This window comes from Carcharhinus amblyrhynchos, chromosome 23, assembly GCF_965287045.1.
Source record: "Carcharhinus amblyrhynchos chromosome 23, sCarAmb.v2.hapA, whole genome shotgun sequence".
NCBI lineage: Eukaryota > Metazoa > Chordata > Chondrichthyes > Carcharhiniformes > Carcharhinidae > Carcharhinus > Carcharhinus amblyrhynchos.
This window is the reverse complement of record NC_137346.1, coordinates 24490673-24513296: the sequence shown is the minus strand read 5'-3', so window position 1 is coordinate 24513296 and position 22624 is coordinate 24490673. Positions and strand designations below refer to the sequence as shown.

Here is a 22624-nt window from a genome sequence, read left to right as displayed (position 1 = left end):
GTGAATAAATGCTGCAGTGTTTCTCTTTTCCTTACCCGCTTCCATTTAGTTAGTACCCAAAGTTCTATTCACTGTTAGATTTGGCTCTGTGGCTAGTAGTGTGAATTGATGCGAGAGTAAGCTGAAATTCATTTTGGCATGATAGTTAATATTTTAATTCAAGCAATTTATTTTCAGTGGCAGTTTGGTTCCTGTGTAATGAGGTTGTGAATTCAAGTCCCACTTTGAGGCTTGGGTGTGTAAGCTGATACTTCAGTCCAACGTGGAGTTAGCATAGCACAGACCGGTTGTGGTAATCTAACTGAGATATTGAGCCTAAACCCTATGCCCTGATCAGCTTAACGAAAAGATCCTATGACTGACTCTTCATAAGATTTGTGGAGTTTTCCCAATAACTGAACCAGCGTGTGTCTTTCAACCAACACTGCGAGAAGTAAATCAGTTAATTATCTTAATTACAGTTTGTGGGACATTGCTGTGTGCAAGTGGCTGCCACATTAACCTTTTGTAAGCAATCATTTTAATACAGTTAATTGACTCTGAAGTGCTTTAGGATATTTTGTGGAAAAGAAGGGTGCTATCCTTTCTCATGGAAAATTCCATGCTTTATCTGATCCAACATCCCTATTGGCTTTGAGATCAGGAAGCAAATCTTTATAAAATATTAGGCTTCAGGATGTACTGCTGTCTCTCTGCTATTTATTAGGAAACTGGCTTAATTAGTGTTAACATTGTGCACAAAGGATTATAATTGGGAGACTTTATGATGAAAGAGGAGCTACAATATGGGGGTTTTGTAATTTCTAATTTAAAAGCAAGCATTCAATAATTTTAGTGACCCCCATGGCTCATGTGACATATTAAAAATGTTAGCAATGCAGCACAGATTATTGGAACCAGCTATTGTAGGAGCTGCCAGAAAGGACAATAACAATTTTCTAAGCTTAGAAATCAAGTGAGATTTGACAGCTGTTTGAATTACAGTATTAGAGGTTTACATGGAGTCAAGATCTTAAGTGAACTACCAGGATGCTTATAAACCAGTCAACACCATTTGATTCGAGTGAGTTTGGTGCAGTTGCAGAAAGAATGTATATTCGTGCTCAATGCTTGTATTTTTTAATCGCTGAGATGTTACACCTTTTCTTGTAGTGGTCGAGCAGTGTTTTGGGACATTAAGAATCGGCTACCTAGGTCTGTTACCACCATTCAATGGGAGAACAGTTTTGTATCTGTATACAGTAAAGACAATCCCAACCTGCTATTTAACATGTCTGGCTTTGAGTGTCGCATTCTTCCCAAATGTCGTACAAGCTATGAGGAGTTCACTCACAAAGATGGAGTCTGGAACTTACAAAATGAGGTATAAACAATGTGATATTTATTCTATTAATTTGATTATGACTACTTAATTGGAATGATTTATTAAATTGTCAGTATAGGTTCGGTATAAAAGGAGGAAATCTAAGATTATCAAGTACATATTTTAGAAATCAGTTAGCAGGAAAACAGTTGCAAAAATAAGCTAGTTAATTACTGATATGTGCATTGTATTCTGGCTATAATTCAATGTAAAGAAACACAAATAGCAAAATACACAAGTAATATCCCTGTTTCAGTATTTCCTTCATACCTTGTTTGACTTGCTCAGATACTATTTGTACTTCAAAAAAAAATTATTCCTTTGGCTCACATGCAGAAATTTTGCCTCCAGAAAGCTGAGGCGTTCTTCCAGTGGCCAAGTTGTCATTTATCTTTCAAACCACAGTATTGAAAACTGACCAGTTATTAGAAATTCATTGCTGTTTGTGGAATTTTGTTGTTTACAAACTGGATGACCACAATTAAGTGCGCCTTATTGGCTTGAAATGGATTAATGTGACCTGTGTGTCCAAGGGTTACCATGTAAATTAATTATTTTTTCTAATTTATGTTGCAGGTTACCAAAGAACGTACAGCTCAGTGCTTCCTCCGAGTGGATGATGAATCTATGCAAAGATTCCATAACAGAGTACGTCAGATTCTAATGGCATCTGGCTCCACCACTTTCACTAAGGTACTTATTGGCATTAAACACACCTTTATGCTAACTTCTTACTTAAAATGATAACTCAAAATGTTAAATGTTTTTAATATAGTCTGTTTGTGCTTCTTGTGGATTCGAAGTTAGTGCCTGAAAGAGCTGAAAGGATCTTTTTATACATGGTTGGAATTGGAAATTATTGTGAGGGACAAATATGTTGGGTGGGATTCTTCCAAAAAAATTCTAAGTGCCGAATTCACATTAAAAACTGGAGTAAATCCTGCTTTTTTTTCCAAGTGGTATTTTCAAAATGAATTTCCCATACTCTGTGCAGAGTGCACTAGCATGAATCATGTGGAAAATCGAGGGCGGGGCCTATTCCCATCAGAGAGGCCAGGGGCGTACCACTGAGCATGCACTCATAAATAGTCTCTGCTTGAGTCTCCTAGCCCACTGCATTGCTTTTGCAGTGCAGGGGGCTGGGAGAATCACGCCCGTTGTCTGCAGCAGAAAAGGTGTAGCACCTGAAGAATTGGATGTTGCAATTCAAGGTTAATTGCAAAAGGTTTTTAAGTCATTAGAAAATCTCTAGAGTAATCTTTATGCTTTTCTAGATTGTGAATAAATGGAACACTGCTCTGATTGGCCTGATGACCTATTTCCGTGAAGCAGTTGTTAACACTCAAGAGTTATTGGACCTGTTGGTGAAATGTGAGAACAAGATTCAGACACGTATTAAGATTGGTTTGAATTCCAAGATGCCAAGTCGATTCCCTCCTGTTGTATTCTACACACCTAAGGAGCTGGGTGGTCTTGGCATGCTCTCCATGGGTCACGTTCTCATCCCACAGTCTGACTTGAGGTACTGTTTAAAATGTATTTCCTTTTCAAGAAATTAAATGGGCACAACGATTTGTATAATAGTTGATAGAAGAATGTCTCAACGTTGAATAAATTTGTTTCAGAAGATAAAGTTGCCCTGTTGCTGGTAACTTTAGATAGAGGAAGCTTCTTTTTCCAAGCTATTTACAATTTAAACACACACCGTTTTTATTTTACAGGTGGTCCAAGCAGACAGATGTGGGCATCACTCATTTCCGATCAGGCATGAGTCACGAAGAGGATCAACTGATTCCCAATCTTTACCGTTATATTCAGCCTTGGGAGAGTGAGTTCATTGATTCACAGAGAGTGTGGGCAGAATATGCACTGAAACGACAGGAAGCTATTGCACAAAATAGGTCAGTTTTGAGATTTGCTGTAACAATTCTAGTGAGACGTTGTGAGTTTGTATTTTTGACAAACTGTTTATCATTTCAGGCGCCTAACTTTGGAAGATCTTGAAGATTCCTGGGATAGAGGTATTCCACGTATTAACACATTGTTTCAGAAGGACAGACACACTCTGGCTTATGATAAGGGCTGGAGAGTTAGAACTGATTTTAAACAGTATCAGGTATGACTTCTTAAAATATGTATATATTCTTGTCATATATTCTTTCTCACACGCTGCTGCCTCTTTAGCTCTTGTGATTTCTTTGGATTGCCGACTCAATGGCTGAGTTGCAGACCAGCACTCAGTCTTTGGTGTTGTTTTAAAGCTGGTCATCTGTGCAGATGACGTACAGCATTAATCTTTAATAAAACATCTACTTCGCTGTTGAGCAACACTTGGCTTTCACTTAAGTTTTTTCTGGTAGCACATCATATCTCTGTCATGTCCTCTGTCAAATCATTCCATGGCTCAGAACTCATGAAATTGAAAGCTTTGGCGAATGGTGCACTTGTCCATTAGGCAGTTGGATTAAACAGATGAGTAAAATCCCTGAACTTAATCTCTAGTCTGTCCTATGTTAACTGATCTCAGCTAGAAGAGTGGCAGACAGTGAGAAGCAATGGAGGAAATGGCAGATTTTCTGCTACCAGAAATCTTGTCAGAAGAATGTATGTGTGTATTAGTACGTGTCAAATGAGAAGATTAGAGTTAGTATTGACCTCATAACCCAATGGTCTGCCAGTACTGACTGTTGAGCCTTGCAAATGAATAATCCATTTTTATGGGAGATGAGGGAAATATGCAGTTGTGAAACTATATCCTAGTAGGGACTTAATGCCAGGTTGGGGATGGGCTTATTGCGGGAGTGGTACAGGAAAAGTTTGGAATTGACCAGTAATGATTCCAAAATTTGGGAAAAGAGGGTTGATAAGTTTAAGTGTTGTAGAATAAGTATTTTGGTGTTTTATTTGTACTTCATTATTTCCACTTTTTCTTTCTCCCTGCCTCTTGGGTGCACAGAGACAGGTTGTAGTGTTGATATCAGCAAAGTAGCTCTGATTATTTGGTACCAGCTTCCATTGGTGTTGCTGCCATTTTTAGAACAGCACATCACAAATGGCTACGTTAAACGTTAGCTTAAAATTACCACCTGATGTAAATTGCCAAATGATAACAGATAATGCACGAATGGTGAGGAAAATGCAAAAAGCCAACTGTCTTTAATTGGTGAAGAGTATTTGTAGTTACGGCATTTTGTTTCTAGGTGTTAAAGCAGAATCCGTTCTGGTGGACCCATCAGAGACATGATGGAAAGCTGTGGAATTTGAACAATTATCGTACAGACATGATCCAAGCACTGGGTGGTGTTGAAGGCATTCTGGAGCACACGCTCTTCAAGGGAACTTACTTTCCGACCTGGGAGGGTCTGTTCTGGTATGTGATTTATAAGCAAAAGAAATCTCATTATAGATGTAATATGTACATTAAGGAGGTCTTATCAAGTGTGTAAATCTATGATTTACTCAGGCTTTTAACATGCAAGGCTAGAACACTTGCTTCAACTTCCTATTTTAAAATTGTCTCAAATGTCTGATTTTTGGGTGCTAGCAAGAGATATAAAAAAAAGTTCTGAAATTCTATTCTGTACTTGAAGGGAGAAGGCAAGTGGTTTTGAGGAATCCATGAAGTGGAAGAAGCTGACTAATGCCCAGCGATCTGGATTGAACCAGATTCCCAACAGAAGATTCACTCTTTGGTGGTCACCAACCATCAACAGAGCTAATGTAAGTTTGTGTAAATTAATCATTTTGTTTGTAAAATACATTGTCAGAAATGGGCTGAAAATATTTCTCCTTCCTCAGGTTTATGTAGGTTTCCAGGTGCAGTTAGATCTAACAGGAATTTTCATGCACGGCAAAATTCCCACACTCAAGATTTCTTTAATCCAGATCTTCAGAGCCCACTTGTGGCAGAAGATTCACGAGAGCATCGTTATGGACTTGTGTCAGGTCAGTGTTTTGGCCACTGCTTCAGTTTTGTTTGGTTCACATTTATTGGTTTGAAATTGGATGGGGGTGGACCTTAAAACCAGGGGAATTAGATTTAAAATCAGAAAATAATAATGGGTGAGAAGATGTTTAGAGTTAAAGGATGGGCGTGCAACTGTGTATGCGGGTGATGGAGATGGAATCAAGGGGAAATGAAAGAGGCCCAAAGAGATAACTGCAATTTTTTTGTATATTTTTGAATTTAACATGCATGTTAAAAACTGCAGCAGGCGACAGTGCAGAGGGACCTCGGGATCCTTGTGCATGAGTCGCAAAAACCCAGCCTGCAGGTGCAGCAGGTGGTCAGGAAGGCGAATGGGATGCTGGCCTTCATAGCGAGGGGGATTGAATATAAAAGTAGGGAGGTCTTGCTGCAACTGTATAGGGCATTGTTGAGACCGCAGCTGGAGTACTGTATGCAGTTTTGGTCGCCGCACTTACGCAAGGATATTTTGGCCTTGGAGGGAGTGCAGAGGAGGTTTACTAGGCTGATACCGGAGTTGAGGGGGTTGAGCTATGAGGAGAGGCTGAATAAACTAGGCTTGTACTCGTTAGAGTTTAGAAGAATGAGGGGAGATCTCATTGAGACGTATAAGATGATGAATGGGATGGATAGGATAGAGGTGGAGAGGCTCTTCCCGCTCAGAAAGGACAGTAGGACTAGGGGGCACAGCCTCAAGATAAAGGGGGGGCGGTTTAGAACAGAGTTGAGGAGGAACTTCTTCACTGAAAGGGTGGTGAATCTCTGGAATTCTCTGCCTGTTGAGGTGGTGGAGGCTGCCTCGCTAAATATTTTTAAGAATCGGGTTGATGGGCTTTTGATAAGCGAGGGGATTAAGGGTTATGGGGAGAGGGCGGGAATGTGGAACTGAGCCACTTCAGATCAGCCATGATCTTGTTGAATGGCGGGGCAGGCTCGAAGGGCTGGATGGCCTACTCCTGCTCCTATTTCTTATGTTCTTAAATGGTACAGCTGGTCTTAGTCTCCTTCCAGTCTAAGGTGTATCTTCAGAATCATGCAAAGCTTACCTTGCTCGTAGCTTTTACAGAATTGCTGTTTCAGTGGAACAGATTTCAAATGCTAAAGATTTTGCCTTTAGGTCTTTGATCAAGAGCTGGATGCTTTGGAGATTGAGACTGTGCAAAAAGAGACTATTCACCCCAGAAAATCCTACAAAATGAACTCCTCCTGTGCTGATATTCTGCTGTTTGCTTCATACAAGTGGAATGTTTCCAGACCATCGCTACTTGCTGACTCAAAGTATGTCTGTTCTACCATTTTCATGAGATATGGAATTACTGCTATAAGATATAATCTACACTCGAACCATGCTTATCTTGATAACATAATTAATGAAAACTCCAAATTTTCTGCTGTTTTTGTTTCTATTTTGGATCAAACTATATATACTAAAGAGATTTAGTTTCTTTCAGAGATGTGATGGACAGCACGACTACCCAAAAATACTGGATTGATATTCAGTTGCGATGGGGTGACTATGATTCCCATGATATTGAAAGATATGCCAGAGCCAAGTTCTTGGATTACACAACAGATAACATGAGTATCTACCCCTCGCCTACTGGTGTGTTGATTGCTATTGATCTGGCCTATAACTTGCACAGGTATGTATTCTGCTAGGCTTACAGCCAGTCTTATTAAATGTATTCATAATGTATTGTAGCAGATTCTAAGATCATAAGAAATAGGAGCAGGGAACAGCCAATTTGGCCATTGAGCTGCTATACTATTCAATAAGATTCGTGGTTGATCTATTTTTGGCCTTAATGCCATTTTGCCTGTTCCCATAGCCAAGTGGGAAAGTGGCATTATGGCAAAGTAGGTTTGATGGGTCATGTGGCCTACTGTTTCTCATGACCTGCTGAACCACTGAGATAAATATGCAGTACATCCATTTTGCTCAGTATAACTTGTATATAGTATGTGTATATGTACAACATTTTGATCTACACCAAAGTTCTTGTGATACTAGCAGTAAATTCATCAGAAATTGCATGAAATAGCATTTCTTGGAAGAATTCTTAGTTCAATATCTGTCCTGGTATTTCTTTGAAAAATTTACAAATGTTGCCTTTTAATCTTGCAGTGCTTATGGTAACTGGTTTCCAGGTGCCAAGCCACTGATCCAGCAGGCTATGGCAAAGATCATGAAGGCTAACCCTGCTTTGTATGTGCTGAGAGAGCGTATTCGAAAGGGTCTACAGCTGTATTCTTCTGAGCCAACTGAACCTTACCTATCCTCACAGAACTATGGTGAACTCTTCTCGAACCAAATCATATGGTTTGTGGATGATACAAATGTGTACCGGGTCACCATTCATAAGGTGAGAAATACTAACCATAAAAGTGTTCAATAACTGTTTTGACTAAGTTCATGTAGACTGTATAAAGCAATTTGTGATGGTGAAAGATCTTTCTTATAAATTAATTCATTTTTAAAAAATTGTTACCTATGCTGCTTCCATTGTACGTAACCTGGCATGTGTTCTTTCCATAGACATTTGAAGGTAACTTGACGACAAAGCCCATTAATGGAGCCATTTTCATCTTCAATCCCAGGACAGGACAGTTGTTCCTTAAAATTATCCACACTTCAGTTTGGGCTGGACAGAAACGTTTGGGCCAGGTAAAACTCGGATGTAGTTTTTCACACAGGCTGTATTTTGTATGCATATAGCAAAGAAAATGTCTCAATAACAAAACACTTGGTGTTTTCAATTTTGAAAGAAGGGCTGTGATGTTCATTATTTTTCAGTCCCATTTGATCAAGGAGAAGGGAAAGAACAGAACTGAACTAAAGTCAATTTTGCCATGGCATTTTAAGGATTTTGCTAATTTTACTAATATTGGTCTATGGGTAAAATTTATTTCAAATAGATTAATAATACGTTTATAAATATCTTTTTCATATGTGGGTTATTTTAAGCCATTTCTTAATATTATTGTCAAATGTGCAAATAATAATGGGTTGTTTTTGCATTCAGTTGGCAAAATGGAAGACTGCTGAAGAAGTGGCTGCCTTGATCCGATCACTTCCAGTTGAAGAACAGCCTAAACAGATTATTGTTACAAGGAAGGGCATGTTAGATCCACTGGAAGTGAGTAAACTTAATACATTTGGAAGATAATTTGTCTTAAAATTGAAATGGAATAAAAATGGAACTAGTAGATAGCCGCATTGAGGACTGGTATTTAAAACAAAGAACTAATTAATGATTGTCACGCTGTTTTCAAATTCTGAGCAATGTACTTAAACATTTCTCTACTAAAGCTCAATTTATTTCACTTGAATAGTTTCGTACCAGCAGCCTAGTTGAGTGATGGTTTTGGCAAGAGGAGTCCAAACAGCCTTTGGATCATGTAGCCCTGAGCCCTGGTGGAACATTGGCTAATTTTATGATCAAAGTCTGGTCAAATCAGCTTACTTTGTATTTTTAAGCCATCTGAAAATCCTTGGTAGCAACGTTAATCCTCTGCCAAATTTTTAAATGGACATTTTTGTTTCCTTTAGGTTCATTTGCTGGATTTCCCCAACATTGTGATCAAAGGATCTGAGCTGCAGCTACCTTTCCAGGCTTGTCTGAAAGTGGAGAAGTTTGGGGATTTGATTTTAAAGGCAACCGAGCCCCAGATGGTACTCTTTAACCTATACGATGATTGGTTGAAGACCATTTCCTCCTATACGGTAAGTAAAATAATGTTTTGATATTTTTATACGGAGTGGATGCAGTTGGTCTGATGGATCGTGTGAATACATGTCTGTTTTTACCTTCCTATTATTTCAAAATAATCTGCAGCTTGTGCTAAAGAAATTAACTCATTCTGAAACTACTTTTCTAATGGCCACAGTTTGGGTATGCAGGGGGGATTGGGTTAGGAGATGTGGACAAATCAAAAATGATTTCCTATTCGTTCAGCCTTGACAAGCCTGTACTGTCTTTTATTGTGAAACGTGTTCTGGTAAACCCTATTGTGCCTAGACTTGTATAGTTTAGTGAGAGAAGATGTTTTCTATATGTCTATTACATGCTTGTTTGTAAGCATACATGCTTAAAATCCAGAAAGGATGCTCGACTTAATGTAAGCATTAATCCTATTTTACATATGCAGTGAAGTGAGGGGAAGGATATTGTATGTTCTAAGACTATGTGCTGCGTGGTGGATTTTTGAAGGGAATATTTGGTTTATTTCAGAGTAATGTATATCCCATCTAATATGTATTTTTTCATTATGGAGCAACTCATTCTTTCTTTATTGACCTGACTATTCATCAGGTGTTTACTATGTATTTTAGGTGTAGAGAATTAGATTGAATAAAAATAGGTTTCCAGGATGTAACAGATTTATATTTTTTAACAATTGGATGGCATATGTTTTATCTGACCTATTATTATGTATTTGTCTTGACTGTTTCACTTACCTGCACTGAAGTGGAATCATCTTGATGTGCAACTTTCCCAGATGTTTCCATGGCATATGTTTCAGTGCTGAGCTTCCTCTTTCGCATCCACTGTTTACTAAACATCAACACAGCATTATGTATCTATATCCTTACCTTCTTCCTATCTCCACTAAAACTCAGACTAAATTGTCTCATGTTGTGCCATGTCAACTGTTATTTCAACATTCTTGCACTTACTTTTAGATCATTCCATGGATTCACCTCACTCAAATTTAGTATTTTCTCCTACCTTGCATAGTTGAATGAGCCTCCCCACCCACCCCACATGACAATTATTCCTCGCTCCTCTTCCAGTAAAGTTATATGTTTGATTCTTTTCCCATTATTATTTTGTCCCTTGGAGCTTCCTTTCGAGTCCCTTTGATTTTGCTACCTTTCCTCCTTCCTTTCAATTCCTTTTCTCTCTGTAGTTCTTCCTAATCCTCCTCCCTCTTCCCCTTCTGTTCCACGTCCACTGTTGTGTGTAAGGAATGAAGTAAGAACTTGGTGTTGCTTGAACTGTTTTAATATTCAGCAACACAAGTAAGTAGCTCTTCTGATGCATACCTAATTGCAGAATTTGTATGAAAAAAATTAGTGGTTTTATTTAGCTAGTTATCTGATTAATGAGAAATCTATTGCCACACTTGGCAAAAATTCACATATAGTGTATTTTTGTTTGATTTAGCATGCAAATACATGATTGTAGAAGCAAGAACTTGGATATGTATTTGCAAGGGTTTAGGCTTAAAGACCACCATATGAATATGCAGATATTGTTGCAGCTGCATTGTTTACTAGCACAGGACAACAGGAACAGGAGATTTTTCTTTCTGTTTAGAAGAAGTGTCCATTCAAAAGAAAACAGGTAGTTTGCAGAAAGTGGATCTAGAATGTTAACTGTGGTTAAGCTGGAAGATTTGAAATAGAGTAAGCTGAATGGAATACAAATTTGGCAGAGTTTATGATCTAGACCATTAATTGCCATGGCTTGTTTCTGTGGAAATGATTATTCAATCTAATTTGGTAACTGTGATAATATGAGCTGGTTAATGCTTACTAATTGGGAACCTAGAAAAATTTGCATCATATATTTTTGCAGATGCAATAAAGTACATTTTCAAAAATGAAAGTTTAGCCTCAAATACATATTTTCCCTTGTTTTCCCTGCACTGGTTTTTAGGCATTCTCTCGACTGATTTTAATTCTTCGAGCACTGCATGTGAACAATGATCGTGCAAAGGTCATTTTGAAACCTGACAAAACTACAATAACAGAACCTCATCACATCTGGCCAACTCTGACAGATGAGGAATGGATTAAGGTGGAAGTGCAGTTGAAGGATCTCATTCTGGCTGACTATGGCAAGAAAAACAAGTGAGTGACTGTAGCAATGCAAATGAGAATGAATCTGCCTGTTGTTTATCGTATATCCTGTTGGCTTGATCATGATTAAGGTGATGGGTTACATTACAGTATCGGTTGTCTGTTTGGTTGATATTTCATAACTGTCGAGGTCAATGATGCAATTATACTTGATTATTAAATTAAAAAGATTCAAACTATAGAAATTTAAATAGAGAAGTCATTTAGTAAAAAAGGGATACGTCAAAGGTTCTTGTCTTCCACTCATCAGGACACTTCAAAACAACAATTCATACTATATGAGAAGTGAATCAGAGTCCACATGCCAGCTAAGCAGCATTCTCTCCTCATACAGTACAAATTGTTATTTTCCCTTTATATTGGTATTCTTGTGAAGCGTCCTGTTAACTGCAGGATTCAAAGCTTCAACATGTCTGCCTTCTCAGCAATATTCAAATTTGGGACCGTGATTGAGATGTACAAGAGTGGTACAGACAGGGTGAATAGAAGGTAGTTGTTCCCATTAGTTGAAGTGTCACTTGCAAGGGGCATAGTTTTTAGGGTAAGGGGCAGGAGATTCAGAGCAGATTTGACAAAAAACCTTCACACACAGGGTTGTGGAAATCTGAAATGCATTGCCTGGGAAGGTAGTAGAGGCCAAAACCTTACAACTTTAAATATTTGAATGAGCACTTGAAATATAACATTCAAGGATATGGGACAAGTGCAGGAAAATGGGATTATGCGCCTTTAGTGGTGGTTATTGTCAGTACAGATTCAGTGGGCTGAAGGGCCTTTTCTGCGCAGTATGATTGACTACGATCTGTCATATTTTATTTCAACTGACAGTAACAACTTCTGCTTATCATCAGTCATGTTGTATTTTCATTTACCTGTTATTTTGCATTCAAGTGTAAATGTGGCATCTTTGACTCAATCTGAGATTCGTGACATTATTTTGGGTATGGAGATTTCCGCACCTTCGCAACAGAGGCAACAAATTGCTGAAATTGAAAAGCAGACCAAAGAGCAGTCACAACTGACAGCCACGCAGACACGTACTGTAAACAAGCATGGTGACGAAATCATCACTTCAACAACCAGCAATTACGAGACCCAAACTTTCTCATCCAAAACTGAATGGAGAGTCAGGTATGATCTATTTTTAACATTAACTTTTATGTCAAATTGGAAGGCTTAGCTTGAAACAAATCATTTATTAACCCATTTACTAGTAAATGTATTGGCAGTCACCAAAGTGATTAAGAATGGCATTTCAAGTATTTTGATTTTGAAATTTAGCTAAGTTTATGCTTCACCATGAGGTTATGGTTTATAGCACCTTTTTTGAAGATTTTAGTCTGGGCTATTTACCCTTTCTGAAGTTGCTTATAGAATTCCAATTAGTAATGAGGCAGTTCCATTGGAGAAGAACCACTTAAGGTTATTGAGGATAGATAGCGTCTTGATATCAGATAATAGTGTGGAATGAACCATAATCTTAAAAAGGGCCTGCAGAGTTCAGTGGCATCTGAAGGTGAATTTATGTGGCAAACTAAAACAGATTGTATGATATGCAAATATAGGTATGTGGCAAGTCTGCCCACAGTTGAGGCATTCTCAGCACAATATTTTTAACTCCCCACACCGCATGTAATTATTGTGAAATATATAATTTAAAAATGATTGTAGGAAACAGTTATATCTGCCTCTGCTCTTTACATTAGCTGCCAATTAAGATCCAAGTATCTCTCACTTCATTGACTAGGTGAGGCAGATAGCTGGAAGCTAATGTCTTCTATTTAAAGTACCATAATTTGCAGTATGTCTTTTGAGCAGAGTCTAAACAATAAAATAACTTTTCCCCATCACAAATTATAATTTGAAATTCTGTGTCTCTTAGTATGGTTATAAGTAGTGTTGATCCCAACACTTGTTGACGTGCAACAAATAACGTTAAATCAACTGCATGCACTAGGTTAGCCAGTAGACATAAATGGAGAAAAGCTCAATGGCCTGTTTGCCATACCAGAAGATACTACTTGTAAATACTGGCATTAAACATTTAAAACAAAGACTAGATTTTCTATAAACCATCCGATTAAGAAGCTGTGATCATTAGGGTTAGATAATTCAGTATCTTGTAGACAGTGTGAAATGTGCAGGGTATGAAATAATGCAAGATATGAAGAGCAATGAGAATGTAAAGAGACAAATATATATATATAATTAGAAGATTAAAATTGCTTTCAAAGTGCTCAGCAAAAGTGTATGTCAGTGATAAGGATCGTAGAAAAAAAGATTATCAGCCATGGATATCTAAGGAAACAAAGGAAGGTATCAGATTGAAAGAAAATGCATACAAAGTGGCAAAGATTAATGGGAAATTAGAGGATTGGGAAATCTTTAAATGTCAACAGAAAGCCATGATAAAAGCTATAAAGACAAGTAAGATGGATTATCAGAGTAAACCAGCTCAGAATATAAAAACAGCAGAAGTTACTACAAATAAATAAAATGAAAGAGAGTGGCTAAAGTAAACATTGGTCCTTTAGAGGATGAGAAGGGGAATGTGATAACTGGAAATGACTGAGGCATTGAACAGGTATTTTCTGTCGGTCTTCACTGTGGAAGACACAAATAATATGACAAAAATTGATGACAAGAAGGCTATGGCAGGCGTGAACCTAGAAACTATCACTAAAGAGGTAGTGTTGGTCATGCTAATAGGGCTAAAAGTAGACAAGTCTCCTGGCCCTGACGGAATGCATTCCAGGGTGTTAAGAGTTGGTGGGGAAAATAGCAAATGCGCCAGTGATAATTTACCAAAATTCGCTGGATTCTGGGGTAGTTCCCGCAGATTGGAAAATAGCAAATATGACGCCACTGTTTAAAAAAGGAGATAGACAAAAGGTGGGTAACTATAGGCCAGTTAGCTTAACTTCTGTGGTAGGGTAAATGCTTGAATCTATCATCAAGGAAGAAATAACGGGACATCTGGGTATCAGTTGTCCCATTGGGACGATGCAGCATGGGTCCATGAAGAGCAGGTCATGTTTGACTAATTTGGTGGAATTCTTTGAGAACATTATGTGCACAGTGGACAATGGGGCACCTCTGGATGTGGTTGGTGTATCTGGATTTCCAGAAGGCATTTGACAAGGAGCTGCACAAGATAAAGGTGCACGGTGTCATGGGTAATGTATCAGCAGGGACAGAGGATTGGTTAACTTAAAGAAAGCAAAGAGTGGGGGTAAATGGGCGTTTTTCTGGTTGACGATCAGTGACGGGTGGTGTGCCTCGGATCAGTGTTGGACAGCAGTTGTTTACGATTTATACAGATGATTTGGAGTTGGGGACCGAGTGTCGTATGTCAAAATTCGCAGATGACACCAAAATGAGCGGTAGAGCAAAATGTGCAGAGGATGCTGAAAGTCTGCAAAGGGATGTAGATGGTCTCAGTGAGTGGGCAAGGATCTGGCAGATGGAGTACAATGTTGGTAAATGTGAGGTCATCCACTTTGGTAGAAATAACAGCAAAATGGACTATTATTTAAATGGTAAAAAAATTGCAATGTGCTGCTGTGCAAAGGGACCTGGGTGTCCTTGCGCATGAATCTCACAAAGTTGATTTGCAGGTAATTAAGAAGGCAAATGGAATTTTGTTCTTCATTGCTAGAGGAATGAGTTTAAAAGTAGCGAGGTTATTTTGCAGCTGTATAAGATGCTGGTGAGGCCACACCTGGAGTACTGTGTACAGTTTTGGTCTCCTTACTTGAGAAAGGATATACCGGCACTGGAGGGGATATAGAGGAGATTCACTAGGTTGATTCTGGAGTTGACAGTGTTGGCTTATGAGGAGAGACTGAATAGACTGGGTCTGTACTCATTGGAATTCAGAAGAATGAGGGGAGATCTGATAGAAACATAAGATTATGAAGGAATAGATAAGAAAGAAACAGGGAAGTTGTTTCCACAGGCAGGTGAAACTAGACCTATGGGCATGGCCTCAAGATAAGGGGAAGCAGGTTTAGGACTGAGTTGAGAAGAAACTTCTTCACCCAAAGGGCTGTGAATCTGGGGAATTCCCTGCTCAATGAAGCAGTTGATGCTGCCTCATTGAATGTTTTTAAGGCGAAGATAAATAAATTTTTGAACAGTAAAAGAATTAAGGATTATGGTGAACAGGTGGGTAAGCGGAGCTGAGTCCATGAAAAGATCAGCCATGATTTTATTGAATGACTGAGCAGACTCAAGTGGCCACATGGCCTACTCCTAATCCTTGTTCTTGTTGACATAAAAGTTCAACTTTTAAATCCATGGTGTTTATTCAATGTAATTGCAATGGGCAAAGCTGTTGAGGTGAAAAATTCCACAGTCACAGAGTTACTGAATGTTGGATCAGTTTGTGCTTCCTGTTATTTGCTTTCTTTATTCTGTACAGAGCGATATCTGCTGCCAACCTGCATCTGCGTACCAATCACATCTATGTTTCTTCTGATGATATCAAAGAGACTGGCTACACTTACATTCTGCCCAAGAATGTGCTGAAAAAGTTTATCTGCATTTCAGACTTGAGAGCACAGGTAACTTTCCCAATTATGTGGTGGTAATAGGATTTGTACGTGTGGCCCAAGGAGAAAAATTGTGTTTTAATGATTCCTTGAAACCTGATTTAAACTGTTGAAATTTCCCAAATTACATGTGCAATTTATACCGCACCCTACAACCTTGGAGAATATGAACAACATGAGGTTAAAAGTTTCATCTTCAGGATCCTTTGCGTTTTTGCTTCAGTTTGCGGTACAAATTGTACATGTAATTTGGAAATTTTCAGTAGTTCAAATCAGCTTTCAAGCAATCATTGAAACACAGATTTTCTCCTTGGCCATATAAACAGCTTCTGTTAAAACATTATTTCCTGGAATGAATGGGAATTTAAGCAATGTCCAAAACTGGGTATTTTGCTGTTTTGTATACCCAAGCTTAAAGTTAATGTTGCCTGCAATACCCATAGCAAATAATAATGACATCCATATGTGACGTGCTTCTGAGAGAAATTTTTTTCTACCCAGAAATTATGATGTCAGAGACATTAGCAGATGCATGGCTCCGTGCAATACTGATCAAAACATGACATGATTAACACCAATTAATTAATCAACCATATTTAAAGCTGTTTAGTATTTCCAAATTGAAAACTTACTGCATTATCAAGTCATAGCAATTTTCCCCTTTCATGATACATACATTTTTCTTTTCAAATTTGCAGTTTATTTGTCAAATATTTTCATACAAGATTCAAATTTCGCCTAAAAAGCTATAATAAAAATCCAGCTGATAATGGCAGAGGTGACTGCAGTAAAAAATGTTTCATTTTGTAGATTGCAGGATATCTGTATGGTGTGAGTCCTCCGGATAACCCCCAAGTGAAAGAAATCAGATGTATTGTGATGGTACCACAATGGGGAACCCATCAGACTGTTCATCTGCCTAACCAGCTGCCACAACATGAATATCTGAAGGTATAGATTCTTGTTGCTTAAATATTACGTAAATAATAGAATATAGTCACAATGAACATGAGTTCCATTTAGCTTTACTACTTGAATGGTAACATATCCTGTATAATGTGTACAATAAATTATCTATCGTGCAAATGAGGAGTCTCAACTGCATAGAGGTTTGTGGGTGATTTCTTCCTTAATATAAGAACATAAGAACATAAGAAATAGGAGCAGAAGTAGGCCATCTGGCCCTTCGAGCCTGCCCCGCCATTCAATAAGATCATGGCTGATCTGTCGTGGCTCAGTTCCACTTTCCCGCCCTCTCCCCATAACCCTTAATCCCTTCTCTTATCAAAAACCCATCAACCCGCTTCTTAAAAATATTTAGCGAGGCAGCCTCCACCACTTCAACAGGCAGAGAATTCCAGAGATTCACCACCCTTTGAGTGAAGAAGTTCCTCCTCAACTCCGTTCTGAACCGCCCCCCCTTTATCTTGAGGCTGTGCCCCCTAGTCCTACTGTCTTTTTTGAGCGGGAAGAGTCTTTCCACCTCTATCCTATCCATCCCATTCATCATCTTATACGTCTCAATGAGATCTCCCCTCATTCTTCTAAACTCTAACGAGTACAAGCCTAGTTTATTCAGCCTCTCCTCATAGCTCAACCCCCTCAACTCCGGTATCAGCCTAGTAAACCTCCTCTGCACTCCCTCCAAGGCCAAAATATCCTTGCGCAGGTGCGGCGCCCAAAACTGCACACAGTACTCCAGCTGCGGCCTCACCAATGCCCTATACAGCTGCAGCAAGACCTCCCTACTTTTATATTCAATCCCCTTCGCTATGAAGGCCAGCATCCCATTCGCCTTCCTGACCACCTGCTGCACCTGCAGGCTGGGTTTTTGCGACTCATGCACAAGGACCCCGAGGTCCCTCTGCACCGTCGCCTGCTGCAGTTTTTCGCCACGTAAGTAATAGTCCTTCCTACCATTCTTCCTACCAAAGTGGACCACCTCACACTTGCCAACATTAAATTCCATTTGCCATTTCCTGGCCCATTCGCCCAGCCTATCTAGATCCTTCTGCAGACTCTCCACACCCTCCGCACAATTTGCCTTTCCCCCAATCTTGGTGTCATCAGCAAATTTCGACACCCTACACTCGGTTCCCTCCTCCAGATCATCTATATAAATGGTAAATAGCTGAGGCCCCAGCACCGACCCCTGGGGCACCCCACTAGTCACCAACCGCCAATCCGAATAGCACCCATTGACCCCCACTCTCTGCCTCCTATTTGACAACCAATCCTCTATCCACGCTAACACCCTACCCCCAACTCCATGTCCTCTGACCTTCTGCAGTAACCTCTTGTGAGGTACCTTATCAAACGCCTTCTGAAAATCCAGAAAGACCACATCCACCGGCTCTCCTCTATCCACCGCCCTAGACACATCCTCATAGAACTCCAGTAAATTTGTCAGACACGACTTCCCTTTAATGAAACCGTGTTGCGTCTGCCCTATCAAGCAATTCCCTTCAAGATGCCTCGCAATTTCCTCCTTAATGACGGATTCTAACATTTTACCTACCACAGACGTTAAACTAACCGGCCTGTAATTCCCCGCCTTTTGCCTGGCACCCTTCTTAAACAACGGCGTAACATTAGCCGTTTTCCAATCCTCCGGCACTTCCCCGGAATCCAGCGACGTCTGGAAAATAACCACCAAGGCATCCACTATCACCTCCGCCATTTCTTTCAGAACCCTCGGATGCATTCCATCCGGTCCTGGGGACTTGTCCACAATCAGCCCCTCCAGTCTGTTGCGTCAAGTTTGATTACTATTCCTGCCAGAATTACATCAGTGTAGAAATATGTTTTCAAATAACTTGGCGCCTCATCTGTTTCTATTTTTTATTGGAGGCATCAGCGATTACACAAGTTGACAAATAAGGTTCTTAGTATTACATTTTATCACTATCAATGTTAATTGGAAATTATTTCTTCAGGAAATGGAGCCACTTGGTTGGATTCACACACAACCTAATGAGTCTCCTCAGTTGTCACCACAAGATGTCACCACCCATGCTAAAGTAATGGCTGACAATCCATCTTGGGATGGAGAGAAGACTATCATAATAACATGCAGGTAAAAATTCTCAATTTCCTTAGATGGCCATTTGATTTGATTTATTATTGTCACATATTAATATACAGGGAAAAGTATTGTTACTTGCATGCTATATAGACAAAACATTCTGTTCATAGAGAAGAAAAGGAGAGATGCAGAAAGTAGTGTTACAGTCATAACTAGGATGTAGAGAAAGATCAACTTAGTGCGAGGTAGGCCCATTCAGAAGTCTGATGGCAGCAGGGAAGAAGCTGTTCTTGAGTCAGTTGGTATGTGACCTCAGACTTTTGTATTCTTTTCCTGGTGAAAGAGAGTATGTCCAGGATGCATGGGGTCTGCAATTATGCTGGCTGCCTTTCCAAGGCAGTGGGAATTGTAGACCGTGTCAATGGGTGGGAGGCTGGTTTGCATGAGGGACTGGGGTGGTCATGGCCCGTAGAGGTCGAATTTCCTTGTGTATTTGCATTCAGACACAAGTCAGTGGGGGCAAAAGCAAGTACTCGATGTAAACAATGTAGAAATTCAGGCACAAGTGTGTCATGCATGTAATTACGTTGCAATCAAATGTTTTCACTCTTTGCCCACCCATCAATTGCTCTATTGCACACAACTCACCTCATTTTTATGGTTATAACTGTAAGCTAAAGAGTATCACATGAATATCATCCAATTACACTGCTTCAAAATGGGTGTAAAATATTTAGATACAACTGGAAGCTCATGTTTTGAGTATTTTATTATAACATTTTGTAATCTGAGATACAAGGTCCTGCACACTTTTTTTAATGCATTAGATCAAATTAAGATTAAACATACTGTGCCTAACCTTCATGAATGATGGCTCATTGAGTGAGGCTATAATCTTGATACTTAAAGAGTACATGGTGTGTTAGCTCTTCCCTTAGGCACCAATTGTTTACACTGAATTTCGTTTTAGTATACATGAATGAATTTGGCAGAAAATTTGGAGGTAAATAGATGTTGACAAAAAGGGTTCCCATTATTCCCCTACAGGAAATTCTACTGTAATGTTTTACAGTTATTCTGTAACAAAACACAATCTTGCATTCATATCAATGATCCCTTTGTAATGGATTAGAAATTAACAAATTAGTTGGCATTTTCTGTATTATTTGGAGCGGCTCAAAAAAGGTCATTCTATTTAATCCCTTCTGTTCAAACAGAGCACAGTAATTTGGGGTATTTAGGAATTATAACATATTAAATGGTTTAAACTACCTGTTAAAATAACTAGTGCACCTTTCAGATAAAGTTGAGCACATTGTTTTCATAAGACAAATAAAAATGGAATAATGATGAGGGAATCACTTTTGAAAAGCTGTATACCAAAAATATATTGATTGTAATTATCCCTGAATTGAGTAAAGATAACCTGTTTGCTGGCATAGTATTTAAATCCTGACTGACTTATGTATTTAAACTAAATATTTATATTCCTATTTTCACTTTTAAAGTTGTTGCATTTAGATGGCATTTTATAAGATGCAGCAAAATGTGAAGCATCAATAATTAAAAGACAAACATTAGAAAAGCTGGCTGATGCCCAGAGATAAGTGCTAGTCGTCTGAATAGAACTGGCCAGTGAAAATGTTAGAATGCAAGATAATCACAGCAAGGTTAGGTAGGTGATATATAATTTTTTTTCTTCTTCAGCTTTACTCCAGGCTCCTGCACACTGACAGCATACAAACTTACTCCAAGTGGGTATGAATGGGGTAGACAGAACACAGACAAGGGAAACAACCCTAAGGGATACCTGCCTTCCCATTATGAAAGAGTACAGATGTTGTTATCGGATAGATTCCTCGGTTTCTTCATGGTCCCTGGTCAGAGTTCCTGGAACTATAACTTCATGGGTATGTACTTTATAAATCGTTTTTTTTAAAAGGAGTTGCATTGCATGAATCATCCACCATTTCAAAGCAGTTCCAAGTTTCAGCTACAATATAGTAATGCAGATCTTTCTTTAATATTAAATTGACTTGAAAAGTACGTTCTCAAGCCAGTCTTTCTTTCTGCCCATTTTCTTTCCTGATTACCTGAAGGTATTGTGTTTTTTTTCCCTTGGATGCAGTACCATAAAATTTGTTGTCCAGTGATATTTAACTATGTGTACTATTAACCCTTAGCTAGAGTGCCTAAAGGTGTATGGGTCAAGAAGATACATAGAAATGTCTCATCCAGTCCTTAGATGCATGCGTTTCTAGGAAAGTTCACTGATGACAAGAAATATTGAAGTCTAGTCAGGGTTCCTGTGCTTGACCCAAGAGTAGCCAAAACCAACTTGTGAAACACACCTGACTAAGGCCATCCACTTGGCTTCGGATAGGGGAATCAAAGTTTCCTGGTTTTCCTTACATAATATTACGAAGGCTAATATTTTTATGCTACTGTTGGGGCTTGTTTCCCAGATTGTCCAAATTTTCTTTTGTCTGGAGGCAAGTCAAATACTTATTGCAAAGCACACAAGTCACAGATATCCGACAGGTAATAAATCTGATTTGGTTGGGTAGCCCAAAGTTTCTTATTCTTTTCATTTCCTTTACATTCTTTGACACTTTTCTTCTTGACACTCAGGTGTTTTCCCCCTGTCATTCTTTCTGCACCTAGATTTCCTTCCTTCAGCTGGGGGTTCTCCTATCGTTTCTTTCTCCCTTTTCCTCCTCATTTTATGCTGCTGTCTCCTACCTCAGAAAATTTCTTTGCGCGATGTGACATGGCTGATGCAGCACAGGACAAGGAGGAAATTGATAATCTATGTATGCAGGATGTGGATGGTGAACTATAGTTTGGATAACTGTAGTTGTGTGCATGGTGCTTTCGTTTTCCTTCAGGAGAAACAGTTTAATGTTCAGATTTGGCAAATGGTGGGTCCTCAGAAGTGAGTTTAATGCAAATCCCAACACTTCCATTAACATCCATTTTCTTGTAACTATTGATTAGGATTTTCCATTTAAAACATCTGATTATTTTGTCAGCACAATTTGCATAAACTGTAGGGTTTTTTTTACACTTTTAGGTACATTTTCAAGCATGTCCATTTTATTCAATATATTAACGAAAACAATTGTAAAACATGTTAAGCAGCATTAGTTTTGACGCTTTTTGATTCTTTGTTTTACTACAGACAGAAATTCTGCTTTAAATCTACTGCCATGTAGGTTGCATTGGATCTGATATTTCTTACTCCAAACCTGAAAGAATCCACCTATTATTTTAACTAAAGTCCCTTGGTTAGGTCAGACAGTAACTTAGCCAAGAACATACCAAACTTATTTTTCATAACCAAATGGAATTTTTAAAAAATTTTTTAACAATTCTTGAAGCCTGTCTCCTAGATTAAATGTTTAACTTTTTTTTATTAGGTGTTCGCCATGATCCCAACATGAAATATGAGCTGCATTTGGCCAACCCTAAAGAGTTCTACCATGAAGTTCACAGACCATCTCACTTCTTGAACTTTGCGTCACTGCAAGAGGGGGAGATCTACAACGCAGACAGAGAGGACATGTATTCCTAGAAAACAAAGAGAAACTTACAATGGAACTTCTGTACTGTTGATATTCAACAAATGGATTTAAATTCAGTTTATGGTCTTTTAATTTGTCTGTAGTATACGTCAACACCAAATTTTGTGCGATACCTGTGCAACATAATAGCTTTGTGTTAAATAATTGCCTGCAACTGTGGCATCTATACATGAGAACGGAACAGTTTTAAACGTTTAGTGTATCTGTAATTTTCTGTTGTGCAGTGTGCACTGTAGAAGGGATTAAAGCTTAAATAATTTTTATAA

General features: G+C 38.8%; 1 protein-coding gene across 2 annotated transcripts in view; it reads left to right on the top strand.

The window, feature by feature from the left end:
- Positions 1–22624, top strand: part of prpf8 (pre-mRNA processing factor 8) — a 45301-nt gene extending 22677 nt beyond the window's left edge. For both annotated transcript variants that reach the window (XM_080210978.1, XM_080210977.1), the window contains exons 22-42: positions 1153–1363; positions 1940–2056; positions 2638–2885; positions 3085–3264; positions 3344–3479; positions 4564–4733; positions 4954–5083; positions 5162–5308; positions 6448–6608; positions 6782–6973; positions 7456–7693; positions 7867–7995; positions 8354–8467; positions 8881–9054; positions 10994–11187; positions 12088–12327; positions 15620–15761; positions 16560–16700; positions 18686–18825; positions 20482–20684; positions 22194–22624. In XM_080210978.1, the coding sequence (XP_080067104.1) occupies positions 1153–1363; positions 1940–2056; positions 2638–2885; positions 3085–3264; positions 3344–3479; positions 4564–4733; positions 4954–5083; positions 5162–5308; positions 6448–6608; positions 6782–6973; positions 7456–7693; positions 7867–7995; positions 8354–8467; positions 8881–9054; positions 10994–11187; positions 12088–12327; positions 15620–15761; positions 16560–16700; positions 18686–18825; positions 20482–20684; positions 22194–22348 (3562 nt within the window). In that variant the 3' untranslated portion in view covers positions 22349–22624. The remainder of the gene's footprint in view (positions 1–1152; positions 1364–1939; positions 2057–2637; positions 2886–3084; positions 3265–3343; positions 3480–4563; positions 4734–4953; positions 5084–5161; positions 5309–6447; positions 6609–6781; positions 6974–7455; positions 7694–7866; positions 7996–8353; positions 8468–8880; positions 9055–10993; positions 11188–12087; positions 12328–15619; positions 15762–16559; positions 16701–18685; positions 18826–20481; positions 20685–22193) is intronic.